General features: G+C 46.3%; 1 protein-coding gene across 4 annotated transcripts in view; it reads left to right on the forward strand.

Annotated features, from left to right (window-relative positions):
* The window catches only part of SPOCK1 (SPARC (osteonectin), cwcv and kazal like domains proteoglycan 1), a 593,321-nt gene that overhangs the window by 397,357 nt on the left and 178,715 nt on the right, over window positions 1-17,249 (forward strand). For all 4 annotated transcript variants that reach the window (XM_055428906.2, XM_055428907.2, XM_055428908.2 and 1 more), the window contains exon 5: window positions 9,027-9,153. In XM_055428906.2, the coding sequence (XP_055284881.2) occupies window positions 9,027-9,153 (127 nt within the window). The remainder of the gene's footprint in view (window positions 1-9,026; window positions 9,154-17,249) is intronic.

Raw genomic sequence — 17,249 nt, forward strand, 5'->3', positions numbered from 1 at the left:
CTGCTTTTGGAATTGGATTCAAAACAGCCACATGTCTTTTTGGTGGTCCTGAGTCTGCTCTAAAAACTTTAAAAATACATACTTTTCCTATGGGTTTGAAGGTGCTTTAGTAAGCTGATGTGGTGGTGACTTGGGAGTATGCCAGGGCACTGAGGGCTTTCTGTTGGCTCTGGCACCTGCTTGTCTCTTATGATGCATTTGAGCCTTGGCCTGGGAGATATCACACGCTCAGCCTCCTTACTTGGGCCAAGCCAGGTGAAATGAAGCCACGCAGGGCACTGGCTTACCGTGAGTGATGTGCAGGCCTGAATCAGTGAATTAGTGGGTGCTTCGCCAGATGGAATGAAGCCACGCAGTGTGCTGGCTTACCGAGAGAGATGTGCAGGCCTGAGTCAGTGAATTAGTGGGTGCTTCTCCCTGGTGACCAGGGTCTACCTGGTGGTCTTGGTCCTTCCCATCCGTAGGTCTGCTCTGCTCACAGTTTCCCTGGCTCACTCCTCACACTCCTTCCCATTTCTGCCATCACTTTTCTCCTTGGCGCTGCTGGCAGGTGTGAATGTGACGGTTCACGTAAAGGGCCTGGGACATTGTGAGAGCTCAGAACGTGTATTACTCTTGCTGGTAGTAATAATAGTACCAGCAGAATAATAAGGCCTCAATAAATGTTTCGCTGCCATGATCATTATTATATATTTGCCCTTTAAAGTTTTAAGCTTCTGTAAACAGCTTGTGTTTGCACCATGTGAGTGCCTGGTGGTGCTTACAATACTCCAAGGTGCCCAACAGTTACTCCACGGAGACTGGGCATTTTTTCCACAGTTCTCTAATAGGCATCTGTTTATTAGGAAACCTGAACTCTCTCTGGACAGGATCTTATATCTGGGACCTTCTTCATTTGGGAAAGAGACTCCTGAGCCCACAGATACCAGGATGTAGCGTGTCTCACGTGGGAGTCTGTCTGTCTCACAAAGCAGCTTTTGAAATTACACAAGCCATTATACTCCTCCTGTATCATTTTATGACTTAGTATAATGACTCAAATAACCCTAACAACGGAGGAATTATAGCTTCCTTTTACAGGACAGATTATTTCAATGGTTAACATATTTTCCCTTTTAATTAGCATTCATTATTTTGTCTCTGGTTCAACATAGTCACCATATCAACTATCTGAGTATCTTCCATCCTGTTTCAGAAGCAATTAGTTCTGATTTTGCAAACAAATTCAATCTTGGTTTTCAATGGGCAGTTTGATATTAACATGAAAATAAGATGCAGTGATCTTGGCTGCCAGCAAGACACTGTGATTACTGGAAAGGGTTGGCTCCTGGGTGGGTTCTTCAGGCCTCTGATCTGACAAGTCTGCCGTAGAGATTTGATGAGAGAACAAAGACAGGTCAGAGAAGATGGGACTGGGACTGCTTAAGCAGACCTCTGCTTTTTTCCTTCTATAAAATGGGTTAATGACAGCATCTACCACCAGGGGGTCATTGTGGGTGAGGATCAGGGAAGTGTGCTCAGCATTTAGAGGGATGTGTAGCAGTCATGTAAAACAGCTGGAATGCTGCTGCTGCTATTTGTGATCTGGAATTTGCTTTCCTCTTTTACAAGCTGTTCATATGCAGAGTCAAACAGTTCTATCAAAAGTTATACAAACATGTTTAGAATGCACAGTGTATTGAATAAAAAGAAGTGGTCTTGTCTTCTTCAATAACTGAAAAAGAAGTCAGCAATTCTATACACAGTCTTAGTGGCCCCCAGCCCTGCTGCATCGTGCAAGTATTTTTGATACAGAATGTTGAGGTTCCTCCTCTGGGATTGATATCAGGAAGTTTATACTGGCATATCTATTTATTGCTGGAAAAATTACTGTGGAAGTCTTTGTTCTGATACTGCTTTACTGTGGGCCCTAATTATGACCCTATTCTGCCCATGGTCAAATCAAATACTGAGTTACAACCCATGTCATCAAAGATTCCCTTGCTTGTCACAAGGGGAAGTGGCAGGGTTTGGGATCTGCCAAGAGTGGTGAGGGTTGGATCTCAGAGTGAGGAGTGGCAGGGTCCAGTGGGAGGCACGAATGGGAAATGCTGAAAAGTGGACTTGAAGGTTAAGGTCAATGTTACCAGGAACTTGGACAAGGAAGAGCAGTCATGATCTGGTCTGCCTTGCTTGTAGTTATTGTCACCTTATGAGAATGTAGTCATCATCCACTCTGCTGCCAGTGGTGAGTTGCTCTTGTAAATAAAATGAATATTAATATATGTATTTGCATATATACGTTATGGAAATCCTCTGAGTGATGTTCCAAAAAGTAGTTTTAGAACAAATGTCAACACATGACTCTGTGCCGTGCTGTTAACTTGCTAGGAGATCCAAGTATCACAGAATTTGAACACCACCCACCAGTTTGCTGGCAATTTCTAGTATTTGAATTTTCACTTTAAGCTACATTTCTTTATAAATACTACTAAACTTACTATATACTAATTGCTTTAAAAAAACACTTAAATATAGTATGGAAAAGAATATAGAAGAAATTATTTCAGCAACACTTAAGATTTCTTGAGAATTCTCATTTTTGTTTCCCAAATTGGAAAATTATTATCAGTTGGGAATTTGGAACCTGTGCCTTGGAGGTCCTCTCCTAGCTTTGGAGGCAACCTACTTCCAAAAGATGGGGAGTCCCTTAGCCCTCAGATATACAAGAGAGCCCTCTACCCACTTCCCTGCTGTCTTTAGACATTTTTGCTAATTGTTTTTCAAGTCTGAATTAGAATTTCTCAGTCTGTTGAATTCTTGCTGCTTAAACCACATGCTATTTTTGTCTTCCAGTTAGTGCTAATAATTTCCAGAAATAAAAGGAGAAAATTCTGAAGGTCCAAATGAATAAATTCATGTATTTCATTGAGCACACCCATGTCCCAAGGGTCAACCATGTTTCCAAGCTCCAGGATCACAAATATGATTAAGACTCAGTCACTCTCCTTGAGGAATGTGCAATTTATTGTGAAAGATAGACACCCAGTGAACTGCTTTGTGCTGTGGTGACTGTCACAGTTGGATATGAACATGATTAATGCTGGGCTTCCCCGGTGGCTCAGTGGTGAAGAATCTGCCTGCAATGCAGGAGACACGGGTTCGATCCCTGGGTTAGGAAGACTCCCTGGAGAAGGGCATGGCTACCCACTTGAGTGTTCTTGCCTGGAGAATCTCGTGGATAGAGTTGCTTGGCGGACCACAGTCCATAGCGTTGCAAAGGGTCAGACACAACTGAAGCTACTAAGCATGCTCAGATGCACACACATGGTTAATTCTTCTTGGGGTAGGGCTCCCAGGGGGAAAATAAACTCCATGGAAAGCACTCGATTTGAAGCTTGGACAAGGGGCAGACATTTGCTATATGAGTAGAAAGCATTTATTTACCAAGTCATACAGATTCGAGTTAGCGTGACACATGTAAGGGGCTGATGTCACTGGCTGGGGATAGAATCAGTAGGACTTGAGTGATGGGGAGAAGTGGTGAGGGCGGGGAGGGGAATGTCCAGGATGGGCTCCAAGGCTTTTAGCTTGGGTGTACCCCAGGTCCTGTCTGAATCATAGTAGCATCTTAACATTGATCCAGCCTAATAAAGATGCTTGCTTTCAGACTAGTCGGGAACCACAAATGATCACAGGACCATGCTGGACTGGGGGTGCAGCCTGCCTGCCTGTGGGAAGGGCCCTGGGTGGCTTCCTGGGGGAGGGGAACTTTGAACTGGGCCTTGAAGAATGCGTTATGAGGCAGGCAGGAGTGAAGGGGAGAAACGTGGTTGGGGATGAACGTATTTCAGATCTGGGAAAAATCCACATGATGGCACAGAGTTCTTTGGTTGGCTCTGGGAAGTAGCACAGAGTGGCTGGAGCAAAAATAGTTGGTGTCGGCGGTCAGCATGTATGTACACATGTGTGCATGCATGCATGGGTGTGTGTGTGTCCATGTCTACATGCAAGAATGTGTGTGCATGGGATGTGCGTGTGTGTGCATGAGGTGTGTGTACATGGTGCATTTGTGTATGTACATGCATGGGTATGTGTGTGTATGCATGGGTGTGTGTGGTAGAGGGTTAGAGAGGGAAGTGGACTGATAGTGGCCCAGTGAAGATAGGCTCGATCAGTTTAACACCAAAACTAGAAGTTCAGACAGGCCCTAGGAGGTGAGGAGATGGAGGCTTTAAGCATGGGAATCGCATCATCAGCTTTGTCCTTAAGAATCATCACTCTGCTTCAAAAACATGCATACATGCTGGGAGTTTTGGTAAACTTAAAAAAAAAAAAAAGATTAAGGATAAGCAATTGACCGAAAAAGAGGAAGCAATGCTGGTGATCTGCTGATTGTCTTCCCTTGTCAGTTGAGGTTTTCTGTGTGGGGCCGTGAATAGGGTAGGAGGCATGGCTGCCCCCAGCACCAGTCAGACTGGGGTGGAGTTAGGGTTTTGAGGCCAAAGGGAGGGCTGCCTGGACCTGCCTCCCAGACTAAATTGCTTGTGTTGCCCCAGTTGATGAATGTCTGTGACATTGGGAATAGCAGTGCCATCAAGACACCTTCATCGGATTTCACTCTTCATTGACTCAAGAAGTGAAATATCTGAGAGTCTGAAAGCTTAGTCCCTTGCCTCACCTGGGTTGGTTATTTTTTATGGTTTGCACTGAATTGTGGGGATTGAAATATATACACAATAACCAGGGAAGTTATGCTTCCTTGGGCTCACATCTACTTGTACATTTCTTTGTGTAATTTGGCCTCTGGACAGAGAGTACTGGTTTGGGTGCCATTTTCTCACGAGTCCTAGTGGAATAAGAAACTCTTGGGTTTGTCTGAATGTAACAGGTATGCTTGTCTCATTAGAATTGGGAAAACTCAGCATGCTTTGGCCTTTGTACCTTTAGTCCCCAGGGCATCCCAGGGTCAGAGGTGGTTCTTCCTGGGCATGATCCATGACCACCTGGCATGGGGTATGAGAGAGCTTCCTCCTCCACAAGTGTAGAGTCGGGGACAGTGTTTCAGAAGGGCTTTATTGATAACATTGAGCCCTGATGGTTAAAATATAGATGCCAAAGTAGGGAATTAAAATGTTCCCAGGGAAATGCAGTCAATTTCAGGGTAACTTTAACCTGACAAATGTATATGAGGTAACTTGGCTGTATTTCTTTGTGACACTGGGCACTTCACTTCTGCTATTCACTTGTATGTCCAATTCCTCATTTATAAAGTAAAGTCCTTAGACTAGATTAATTTTAAGGGATTTTCAGGCTCAGATAGTCTGTGATTTTGTGATTAACTGCTAGTAACCACTGCAGTGGTCAGCACTCAGGCATCCACCCACTCACCCAGCAAGGCTATGTTGAGCATCCTTGATGTACCAGACCACTAGGAAGCCCTAGAAAGCCTCATCTCTTTGTCTGTCCTTAATGTATTTAATGGTGAAGTTCAGGTCCAGAGACAGGGATAACCCATCTTTACTGGCTGGTGATTAATTGGTAGTTCTATCTTTTCCTCAACGCCAATGACTCAGCGTTCACTTCTCCCTCGCCTGCCTTTGGCTAAGCTCCTGCCATCTGCCTTCCTCTGGGGCAATATTGCACATGGTAGTCTGCTCCAGCAAAGCAGACTCTTTAGACTTTATCACCACTTTCTGGGAACTCAAAACAAGAATTACTTTGGCTGTGGGTGCACACGCTGGGGACTGACCCAGGAGAGAGGCTGCCAGACACAGAACTGCTGCCTGTATTTGCTGATTCATTATCAGCGTCAGACAATCTGCTGTGAGAATGATGATAAATGTGTGGTGTTCTTCTGAAGGAATCACCCACTCCGAGATTAAAGCCTGTGCCGGCAGCCTGCTTGTCTGCTGCATGGAGTCCCATCCCCTCCCATCCCTTTTTCCGTAGTCCAGAACACATCTTGAAAGAAGAAAGTATGTTTGGTTAAAGATAATAGGAGACCCATATCCATGTGGTTTAGAAATGTGGACAGTTCAGTTCAGTTCAGTTCAGTTCAGTCGCTCAGTCGTGTCCGACTCTCCGCGACCCCATGAATCACAGCACGCCAGGCCTCCCTGTCCATCACCAACTCCCGAAGTTCACTCAAACTCATGTCCACAGAGTCGGTGATGCCATCCAGCCATCTCATTCTCCGTCGTCCCCTTCTCCTCCCGCCCCCAACCTTTCCCAGCATCAGAGTCTTTTCCAGTGAGTCAACTCGTCGCATGAGGTGGCCAAAGTATTGCAGTTTCAGCTTTAGCATCAGTCCCTCCAATGAACATCCAGGATTGATCTCCTTTAGAATGGACTGGTTGGATCTCCTTGCAGTATAAGGGACTCTCAAGAGTCTTCTCCAACACCACAGTTCAAAAGCATCGATTCTTCGGCGGTCAGCCTTCTTCACAGTCCAACTCTCACATCCATACATGACCACGGGAAAAACCATTGCCTTGACTAGACGGACCTTGGTTGGCAAAGTAATGTCTCTGCTTTTTAATATACTATCAAGGTTGGTCATAACTTTCCTTCCAAGGAGCAAGCGTCTTTTAATTTCATGGCTGCAATCAGCATCTGCAGTGATTTTGGAGCCCAAAAAAACAAAGTCTGACACTGTTTCCACTGTTTTTCCATCTATTTCCCATGAAGTGATGGGACCAGATAACAGTAGATGTTTTTATTCCAGACAGAGAGGCAGGGGCAAGGTGAGTCATTGCTGAGGAAGCAGGGCGGCGTTGGAGAGAGGGGCCCTAGTGGTGAACGTGTAGGTGCCCCGAGCGAATTTTCAGGTGAGTCATCTAGGTGTGTCTGAGGAGGGTTGAAGGAAAGCCATCCCCGACACTGTGGCTGTGTGATTGTCACCACTGCCTGCCACCGATCCTTTCCAGTGGGCAAACTTTCCCCAGCTTGGCTTTAGTTGTCCCTATGAGTAAAATGAGTCATCTGGACCAGGCATCCCCAGTGCCCTCATAGGACTTCCTTTCCTGGTTCATTGTTCAGATGGGCTCAGTCTATGACCCCGTCTGGCCTGGGGTCCCCAGTTTCTCTAAGTGTTGTGCACTGGGCGTGTGGTCACCCTCCTGATGTCAGCCGCCAAGGTATTGGGTTGGCCAGAAAGTTCATTCGGGTTCCCCATAAGTGAACAAGCTTTTGGGCCAACCCAATAATTCCCCAAACAGACCTCCTTCCTCTTACTGCCTCCCACAAATCGCTGGGACAGGACTGAGGGAGGATAAGAACCAAGTTGGTGGACGCCACTTGTGTCTCACTTTCCTTCATTAGGAAGAGGGTAGGTCACATCAGATGCCAAACCTGAATTCCTGAGGTGCTGAAGATCCCTTCTACACTTGGCAGAAAAGATTTACTCCTTGTGGCCCGTGAGTTCTGGGGAGTTCAGCACCAACTCCAAACCTAGGGCCTTAGACTTAAGTCACATTTCTGTGGCAGTGGTGCTTTCATTCCCTACACCTCCATCTAATGGGGCAAATAATAATGATAATGGGCTTCCCTGATGACTCAGTGGTCAAGAATTCACTTTGCCAATGCAAGGGATGTGGGTTCAATCCTTGGATCAAGACGATCTCCTTGAGAAGGAAATGGGAACCCACTCCAGTATTCTTGCCTGAGAAATCCCGTGGACAGAGGAGCCTGGCAGGCTACAGCCCATAGGGTCACAAAGAGTAGGACACAATATAGTGACTAAACAACAACAATAATGACATTTTGATTACTACTTTTTTCCCAGGCATTGTACTGAGTCATTTACATACATCAGCCATTTTAATCCTCATACTATCCGCTTGAAGGAGATACTATTCCTTGCCGCCCCCAGCCCCGCCCCGTACAGATAAGGAAACTGAGACTTACAGGGTGAAATATCCTGCTGCGATGGCACAGTAAGTGGCAGAGCTGAGGTTTGGACTTGTATTTTCTGACGCTGGAGCCCAACTAAACCCCTCACAGGATGGCCCAAGCAAAGTGTGTCAAGGGCACAGTACCCACCTGACTTGCCTGTCCACCACCCGGCCCTGGCCCCTCAGCCAGGGACGTGGCCCCCAGTGGTTTCCTGGGAGAGCAGCTTCTCTAGGAGAGGAAGGGCAGCCGTAACTGCAGGCCTTGATTTTGGTGGTTTATGATATGAGGACAGGGCTCTTTCCGTGGACATAAGCCATCCTAATAGCACCATTTATCATTATGACAAAGGTTAGGCTAGGGAGATGCCGGAGCTGGAATGAAAGAGTAGAATTCTGATGATTTTAGCAGCTGAAAGTGACATCACCTCAGAGCCGCTGTTGCATGGCAAATTGAAAGCTGGACTGAAATTGCTTTAAAACATATCCAGAGATGCTTTTCCACAGCTGTGATAAAGCCGTTTGGTTGTGTTTGGAGACACGCTTCTATCTAGACTACTCTCTGAGTCGTCTGTGCGTCCTCCTGCTTGGAGGGTGCTCATCGGCCCCGGAGGCCTCTGAGGCCCTGGGTGCTGTGTGGGGTGCCTGTGATCAGCCAGCCTCCACAGGGGGCTGGAGGAAGTGACAGAGTCAGTTCTCATTGTCCTTCTGGTGCGTGGTCAGTGTCTCTTCAGCACAGGGAGCTCAGTGCTCCATGTTGGCTTGGATGGGTGGGGTGGGGGGTGAGGAGGTGGGAGGGAGGTCCAAGAGGGAGGGGGTATATGTAGACCTATAGCTGATTCCCTGCAGAAACTGGCACAGCCTTGTAAAGCAATTATATTCCAATTTAAACAGACAAGTCATGTGTTTACAACATTTTTAGTGGCCACATTGCTTTCTTCTGTCCATCTGGTGGGTGAACCTAGGTTTTTGGAACTGTCTCCTGCCTGCTGTCAGTGAGCTGGACTCAATGCGGGTGCTAGCCAAGGGACTTGGGGATGCGCTGGACTGTTTGACCAGCCCTCTTTTATTGGGCTTTATCCAGGTAACCTGGAGGAGAAAGACCCCTGGAAACTGAAGTGACAGTTACTTATGCCCTCTGTTTTTTATCCTCAGGCAAAAGAAGGGGACAGTGGTCCACAAGCACTGGGTCGGACCTTCGAACCTGGTCAAGTGCAAGCCCTGCCCCGCGGCACAGTCAGCCATGGTCTGTGGCTCCGATGGCCACACCTATACATCCAAGGTCAGTTTTCTTCATTGTTTTTTTTTTTTTTTTTTGGTCATCAAGAAGTACTCTGTGTCTGCTTGTTCTGACAAGGCTCTCTGGGCGGAAATGGGACCCTGTGAATCTCGGTGGACTTGGAGTCTTGCCTTTGATAAGCTGCCAGAGGAAAAGGCTCTTTGACTGAAGAGATGATATAAAATCATCATGATCTATGTAACTGGAGTTATCAAGGGCTAAGGGGAAGAAGGGTGATTCCAAGAGTGGCATGTGATCCTGAAGTCAAGGAGATAAGGGAGAAAATTGTTTCAAAGATGTGAGTCATTCAGCCTAGCTGATGGGTAGCCAAGATATGAGGGGGACCCATGAGGGGGACACCATGTCTTAGGGACGGTGAGGTGAAAGGAAGGCGAGTGATGTCAGCTTATGTTTCAGCAGCATTTATCGTGTATCTAGAACGTGTCCAGTGTGACACCAGACCTGGGGCTAGAGGGTCTGCCGTTCCTTTCTCTGGGGACTTCAGGCCTTGCCGTCTAATGGGAGGGGGGTTGCTGGTATGGCGACTGGTCATTTTAACTCAAACCAATGAAGAGAAAATGGTTTCATAGAAAAATGAACTAGGGATAAAGTGGGTCGTTTATTCTTATCGGAGTGATAAGGAAAAGAAGAGGAGCTTTTCATCTGGGCTCTAATAAAAGGGATTAGAGGCAGAGGGGCAGAGATCACCAGGGTGAAGTAGGGAGATTTTGTACTTGGGATTCCAAATAGTCTCCTTGGGTGAAGGTTGTCCATCTGTGTTTGGGAATGGACTTTTCACTGGGTTAATGAATGGAAGAGAAAGAAACTGCAGAATTGATGAGGGTTTACCTATTTGTTCTCTTATTCACCAAATATAAGTCAGTACCCTCCTTGATGCTATGTGTGAAGAGTTGTGTGCAGGAGTCTCAGGAACTTTCTGTGAGATGTGGGTGGGGGGCAGGGAGTGAGGCTCTGACCCTCCCATCCCCTCTAGCCGCAGCTGTTCCACTTTTATCTCCTTGTTTCCTGTGTAAGGTTCATTTGCAGAATAGAGTCGGGGCTGACAAGAGTCGCAGATGGTGACTCCTTGGGCGTTTGTGGCCACGTTGCTGTGTGGTCCTTGGGCTTGGGTTGTTATGCTGGTCCCACCTCTGTCTGTCCCCCACTGTGTGGTGAATGGCTTCCATTCTCCGTGGTCCCCTCACCATCTGAACTTTACACCATTGAGATGGCACAAGCCGGGGGTCCCCTCTGCTGTCCTTGGAAGCTTATTTGGATTACGATGAGGCTGTGCCAGGCTTTTCTACTGACTCGTCTTGATGGGAGTCATGTCTTTTTATTCACTGAAAGTAGACTTTTATCCTCTCTGTTTTTCACATTTTTCTCACCAAAGGGAATATATGTAACAAAGCAGGAAGCCGGAAGGTTTGTCTCGCTTGGACCCAGACCTGTGTAATCTGCTTTAGGAGCTCAATACCGTCATTACTGTTTGGTAGTCATTCCTTTGTTCTTTCAGCAGGTTTCACTAGAGCCCTTCCTATGCCCCTGGCTCTGTGCCAGGTGCTCGGGAACATATGATGTAGTGGCAACAAGCATGTTGGTTCTTCCTCCTGACCTGAGTCTGTAATCCTTACCCCCACCCCCCAATCTGAGACATGCTGTGTGAATTATAGCTCTCTCCACCCAGGATCATGGCCAGAACATCCTGGCCAGATAGCCCAGCCCAGCCTGGCTGAGTATGCCCACCTTCCCCTGTTCCCTGCTCCCCTGACCCTGAAGGAACCAGAAAAATGTTCTAGATAGAGAAAATAGCATGAGCCAAGGCTCTAAGACAGGATGATGAGTTCGAAGAACTGAGAGGATGCCCTGATGGTGGCGCTGACAAAAAGGGGAGAGGCACAGGGGAGGAGGAAGCAGAGGATGTGAGAATGGTCCAGGAGGAGACCTTCAGTCAAAGCTGGGGAGGTGAGCAGGTGGCTGGGCTGTGCCAAGCTTGTGGGACACTTGTTACTGTAAGTACCTTCTTGCCCTTGTCTTTCTTAAGAGTGTGTGGTCCTAGAGGCAGAAACAATGCCCATCTGCCTTCACCAGGTACAGGACACACAGTGGATGCCCAGTATCATGCACAAGAGAGAGGAGCCCTTGCAGATTCCCACTGAGAAGGAATGGCGAGATTCCAGTTTGTGCAGCCCTTCCCGAATTTTAGTGATTGGGTTCCAGAGAGCTCGTTGACTGAGAGAAATCAGCCATCCCCACCCTGGGTCAAGTTGCTTAGCTAAACACCCAGCCTGGGGGCCCTGGCAGAGAGGGGTTCCTTGCACCGAGTCTGTCTTTGTGAAGCTCCAGTTGGTGCTGTTCAGTTATTCCCTCCAGCTCCGGAGTGAACTGTCTGATCCTGGCGTCTGAGATTGGAGACCAGCCATGAAGTATCAGTGAGTGATCAGGGGCTGTTTGGGCAAGTGGCACATTGACATCAGACTCCAGCAACACCCTGCCTGCTCGCCTCTGTCTCCCATTCGCAGGAGGAGCTTCAAGTGCTTTTAGCTCCCCGTGACCCTTGAGCTGCAAGGAGCAGTGGTAACCTGTCAGATGTGGCTTGAAATGCTATCAGTTGCCCAGGGAATGTCTCTGCAAATGTTTGCTGGTCAGGGCCCCCCTGCAGTTTGGGCAGGAAGGTTGGCTTTTTGTGTTAGAGAAGGTTGCTTGCTTACAGGTAGTGATAAATAGCTTGTTTGAGAGGCAGGATCAGAATTTGGAAGGTTCTTTTGAATCAAGAATGATTCCTCAAAAGAGAAACAGCTTCTAGAGTCTGTTGGGCAGACCCCCAAAGCCTGCCCCAGCTCCAGCCCCGGCCTGTTATTCCTCGAGTGCCCCTGAATTCCTGCACCTGCCTCAGTCCTGCTTCCCAGACCTGGTCAGCTGTCTTTTCTTGGAGCAAAAGAAGAGATCTAAAGCCTTCTCATCAGAAGTTGTAGTGCCCTTCTCCCCATCCTCCATGTAGGGTAGACTGAGGCCCAAAGAGTCAAGTGCAGTGGCAGAGTTTGATTCTCAAGCTTCCTGCCTGGTTATATGTGGTCAAGCAATTCTAATCAAGTTAAAACAGAGGGGAGGGGCTGGGGGAGGGCCATCATTGCAATGAAAAAATGGTGTGCGTGCGTGCTAAGTCACTTCAGTCGTGTCTGACTCCCTATGACTCTATGGGCTGTAGCCTGCCAGACTCCTCTGTCCATGGGATTCTCCAGGCAAGAATACTGGAGTGCGTTGCCATGCCCTCCTCCAGGGGACTGTCCTAATCCAGGGTTCAAACCCGAGTCTCTTACTCTTCTGCATTGGCAGGCAGGTTCTTTACCACTAGCACCACCTGGGAAGCCCAGGAAGATGGTGTGGGCATTAGTTTTTGACATTAGTTTCCTAGTTTTCTTTTTCTTTTTTTTAAAATAAAAGATACCATTTTATTTATTTATTTATTTAATTTTACAATATTATATTGGTTGGTTTTGCCATACATTGACATGAATCCACCCCGGGTGTACATGAGTTCCTAGTTTTCTATCTTACCTTCTAGAAAGTTGAAATTTTCTTTTTCTAAAAGGTGTGCATTGATTGCTCAAGACCTCTGAAGTCAAGACCAATTCTAAACCCTTGTGCTGTGCAATTAGACTTCCTTTCAGGGGAGATATCTCAGACTGGTCAGGTTCACTTATTGGAATGCTTTAGTTATTGCCCCTATATCCACAGCCACTTCTCTACTGAGGTTCAAGAGCACATTTTAGTCTCCCAGACAAAGCTGTCACAGGACCGCCAATAGACAGGCAGTTAATAGAGTGAATGAGTTGACTATTAGTGAACAAATGACTTCCCATCCCCTGGAGTTACGACCTTTTTGAGGTCATTGGGGTCAAGAAACAAAGGACAGATGAGACCAGGATGCATGTATAACTGGAAGTGATTTTATGTCATAAATCAAATTCACGAAAAATTTGGCAAAAATATATTACAACCCAGTCCCACCACCACCAAGGAAATCTGTAAGAAACCGTCACAGTCCTCCAGGGGAAGTGCTAACCCTTTCACAGATGGATCTGAAGTCTGAGGAGCGCCGTCAAGAGCAGGGGGAGGATGGAGACTGGATGTCAGCTCTGTCCTCTTGGCGTTTGTCTTCAGGTTCCATCAAACAAACTTTCTTTCTGCTCTGGACCCTGAACGATCAGGAGCTCCTAGAACAGAGGGAGATGCATTTAGAACCTCTGTTTGTAGCAGGGCTCTTTCAGTGACCTGGCACCAGGGATGCTACTCAGAGCTCTGTGACTCCCCCAGGATCAAAGATAAAGTCTACAAGAAGGCATAGAGTCTGGAGATTAAGGGATATAAGATGTTACATGGCAATAAATGACTCTGTATTCAGACTCTCTAAAGCATAACCCACAACAGATAAGGAACAGAAAGCACTGGGAATAGGCACGCGGAGGCCTGGCATGGTAGAGCATGGTGGAGACCCTGCCCCTCGATGTGGCTTCTAGGCAGTAAGGATGACCCTCATCGTTCAATTTGCCCTGAGGTCCTGGTGAGGAAAACTGAAGCAGTCCAGAAATTCAGTAAATGTTCAGTGAATTCTTTCTTACTGTCACACATTATGCTAAATACTGGGGATGATACAAAAGACAAAGCCCTGTTTTCACAGAATTCACAAGGAAGGTAAGTTCTGGAGCAGTCTCCTGTCATTAAACTAGGTGTTCAGATAAGGGATGTTTGGGGTGCTGCGGGACACGGAATAGGCCCACCTCAACCAGTTTGGAGGTTTGAGTAGTCTTATTAGAGGGAAGCAATGGTTCACTGAGATCTTAAACCTGGAAGGAGTTGCCCAGAGTACAGATCGGGGTGGAGATATAGAGAGCTCATTTCATCAGAGGAAAGAGGGAGTTGAAGAGATGAAACAGGATGAAACAAGAACCCTCCTGAAGCATTGCTGTGGTGGTGTCACACGTGGACTGGGAATAGTGGGTTAACTACCTACAGGCCAGCTGCAGTGATGCTTCCCCTCTTACAGGTAAAATTACAAGTTAGCAGCCAGGACCCCAGGAGTTTTCATCTTTCTGTGCATTTAACAGCAGAGAAAGGCAAGGCACTCAAAGATACCAGGGTCCCTCTGGTTTAGGCTGAGGCCATTGGTAAGAGCGACTGCAAGTCCCACCGGGACCTGGATGGTGAAGACATCCTTCTGCTGAGCTCAAAGCTAAAATGACTCTCTATTTGAAACTGAGACAGTCACCAAGTCCAGCTATGACTTCCTGAGTACCTCTTCTGATTGCATTCTATCCCGCTCTGCAACCACCATACAAGTCCATCCCCACCCTGATCACTCCTGGCGCACAGCCAGGGCAAGTGGAGGCAAAATATAGGCCAAAATATAGATCCCTAAGACCACCAGGGTTCTTAGGGTGAAGTCCCAACCCTCTCATTTGGCCTTCAATGCCCTGGAGAAGTCATCCCTGCCATCAGCCTGGCTGTTGGGATTAGGGAAACAAGGAGGCAAACATTCTTCTGCTCTGCCCCTCCCCTCCCAACAACATTTATTCATTAATGCTGGGAAACAATTAGCAAACGGCTCCTTTCTGTCTGGATGCAGGAGCGAGATGCCTCGTTAGGAAGCGCTGTGGAGGAAGACGGTTCACACGTGAAGGAGGGGGAAAGAGAGCTTGCCTTACAGGCTTGGCATTTCTTTCAACATATTGTCGCTGAGGATTATATTATTTTCAGAGTCGTCTTAATAGTTTCCAACAATTGCTACCAAGTAAAGGTCATGTTTGAAGTTCTTGGCAAATGGAGTCTCTGTTGGCCAGCATTTCCCACGAACAGGCTGTTCTGAGGGTTAGCATGAATCCAGGCCTCAATCTGAGTCTTCTCAAGATAGCATCAGGCTCGGTGTGTCTTCTTAGACTCCCGCAGGCTTTTGTGGCCCTGCGTCCACGACAGGCATGGGTGGTTTTTATATGCAGTTCCGCTGCTTTTTGGCTGCGTCAACGCTGTCAGTGTTCTCAGGGATATTTTTAGATAGCCCTGTCTCCATAGAACTTACTGGGTGAGAATTGTCTTCACTTGCAAATGGCTCCTTGGTGAGGGCCTCACTTTTTTTAAAATTAATTTTTATTGGCGTTTAGTTGCTTTACAATGTTTTGCTAGTTTCTGCTGTACAGCAAAGTCAATCAGCTAGATGTATACATATATCCCTTTTTTTTTTTTTTTGCATTTCCTTCCCATTTAGGTCACCACAGAGCATTAAGTGAAGTTCCTTGTACTATACAGTAGGTTCTCATTAGTTATCTGTTTTACACATACTGTTGAGAGTGTATATATTTATGTCAATCCCAATCTCTCAGTTCATCCCACCTCCCTCCTCCTTGGTATCCATACATTTGTTTTCTACATCTGTGTCTCTATTTCTGCTTTGCAAATAAGATCATCTATGCCATTTTTCTAGATTCCACATATGCATGTTAATATACAATATTTTTCTCTGACTTCACTTCTGACTATGCAGAAGAGAAGATGATTGGACAATGAGGTGGAAGACTTGCCTTTGCAAGTTTTGTGCAGGAGGAAACTGGAGCATCATGGCGGTGGTCACGGTCCCAGGAACAAGAGGTATAGCAGCAATTAGGCAGGTCATTGCATGCAGCCATGTTACAGCCCTGTAGGGGAACTAAGAGCTACCCCACCCCATCCCTACCTGCTCTCAGGTGGTTGTGGGAGGAGAGGGTTGGATCATGTGCCTCTAGACCACGTGGACATCAAAGGTCTGATGGAGTCGGGTCAGATTTCACTATTAATATATTTATTTTATGTAGCTTAGAAAAAAGCTAACATGAGAAGTGTTATGTCTTTGGAGACATACTTAGCGGCATCTAACCGACTCTAAGCAAGTTTGTTGTATACATTAACCAGCTTGAAGTTTGGGGACAAGTCCTCCATGGCAGTTACCCCAACTTTGCTTTTACCCCCACCACACCCTGAGGTCTTGTTGATTTTCATCATCCTTTCTTCAGTCTGGGGGTGCCGAACCTCACTAAATAATGAGAAGTTAGTGTTTGTAGTGCGAAAACCCTCAACTATTAGTTCTTGTCCTTGTTTGGCTATCATTACCTCTTCTCTTTCATGGGGTTTTGGGAAGGAACAGGAATAAATAATATATAAAATATTTATTGTATATTAGGATATATGTTCTGGCTGCTATAGCAAAATTCCAAATGGAACAGAGTCTTAAATAGGATACAGTTTTACTTTTCTCTCTTGGAAGCATTCTAAAGATAAGCAGCCTGGGGCCAACATGCTGCCTCCAGACCATCAATGACCAGTGTCCTTTACTTTATCGTTTTGTCATCCTCAGCAGTTGGAACTGTTGAGCTTCTGGATTCAAAGTGGCTGCTGTGCCCAGCCAGTTAGAAGGAGGAAAGAGAGGAAGCAAGGTCTGTAAGTCACTAAGGTCCCTTCTGCTCACATCCTGCTGGCCATAACTTAATTATAAGGCTATGCCAAGCTGTAGGGGAGGCTGGGAAATGAGGGTTTCATTCTGGGAGGCTCTATACCCAGCTAAAATTTGAGAGTGGTATTATTAAAAAGAAGAATGGAGTGTATACTGGAGTAATCTAGAAGCCTCTACCCTAGTAATATTTTAAATAGTCACAACAGTGGCAATAATAGCAAAACAACAATGCTTAATTATTGAACATATGTAAGATACTCTGATATTGTACTGAGTGCTGTAGTATTCTATTTTCTCCATTATTCCATCTAATTCTCACAATAAACTTTTGTGGTAGAGACCACTAGCAGTCTCAAAGAGGAGAAAACTGAACTTGTAAAACTTTGTCCAAGGTCAAAACAGCTCTTGTCAGCAGAGTAGATATTTGAACCATGGTCTGTCTGATTCTTGAGTGACAGTCTTTCCTTCTACGAGTTAAACGCCATCTGAAAAGTAATATAAAATACCAGCTGTATCATCAGGACGCTTTTGATTTCAAGTGACAGAAACATAACTCAAACTTAGCTTCATCAAAAAAATGAAGATTTACTGGCATTCAAGGCTAGAAAATATATGGGGG

The sequence above is a fragment of the Moschus berezovskii genome, chromosome 8 (assembly GCF_049115385.1).
Source record: "Moschus berezovskii isolate FMDL1 chromosome 8, NW_MosBer_1.0, whole genome shotgun sequence".
NCBI classification, from domain to species: Eukaryota; Metazoa; Chordata; class Mammalia; order Artiodactyla; family Moschidae; genus Moschus; species Moschus berezovskii.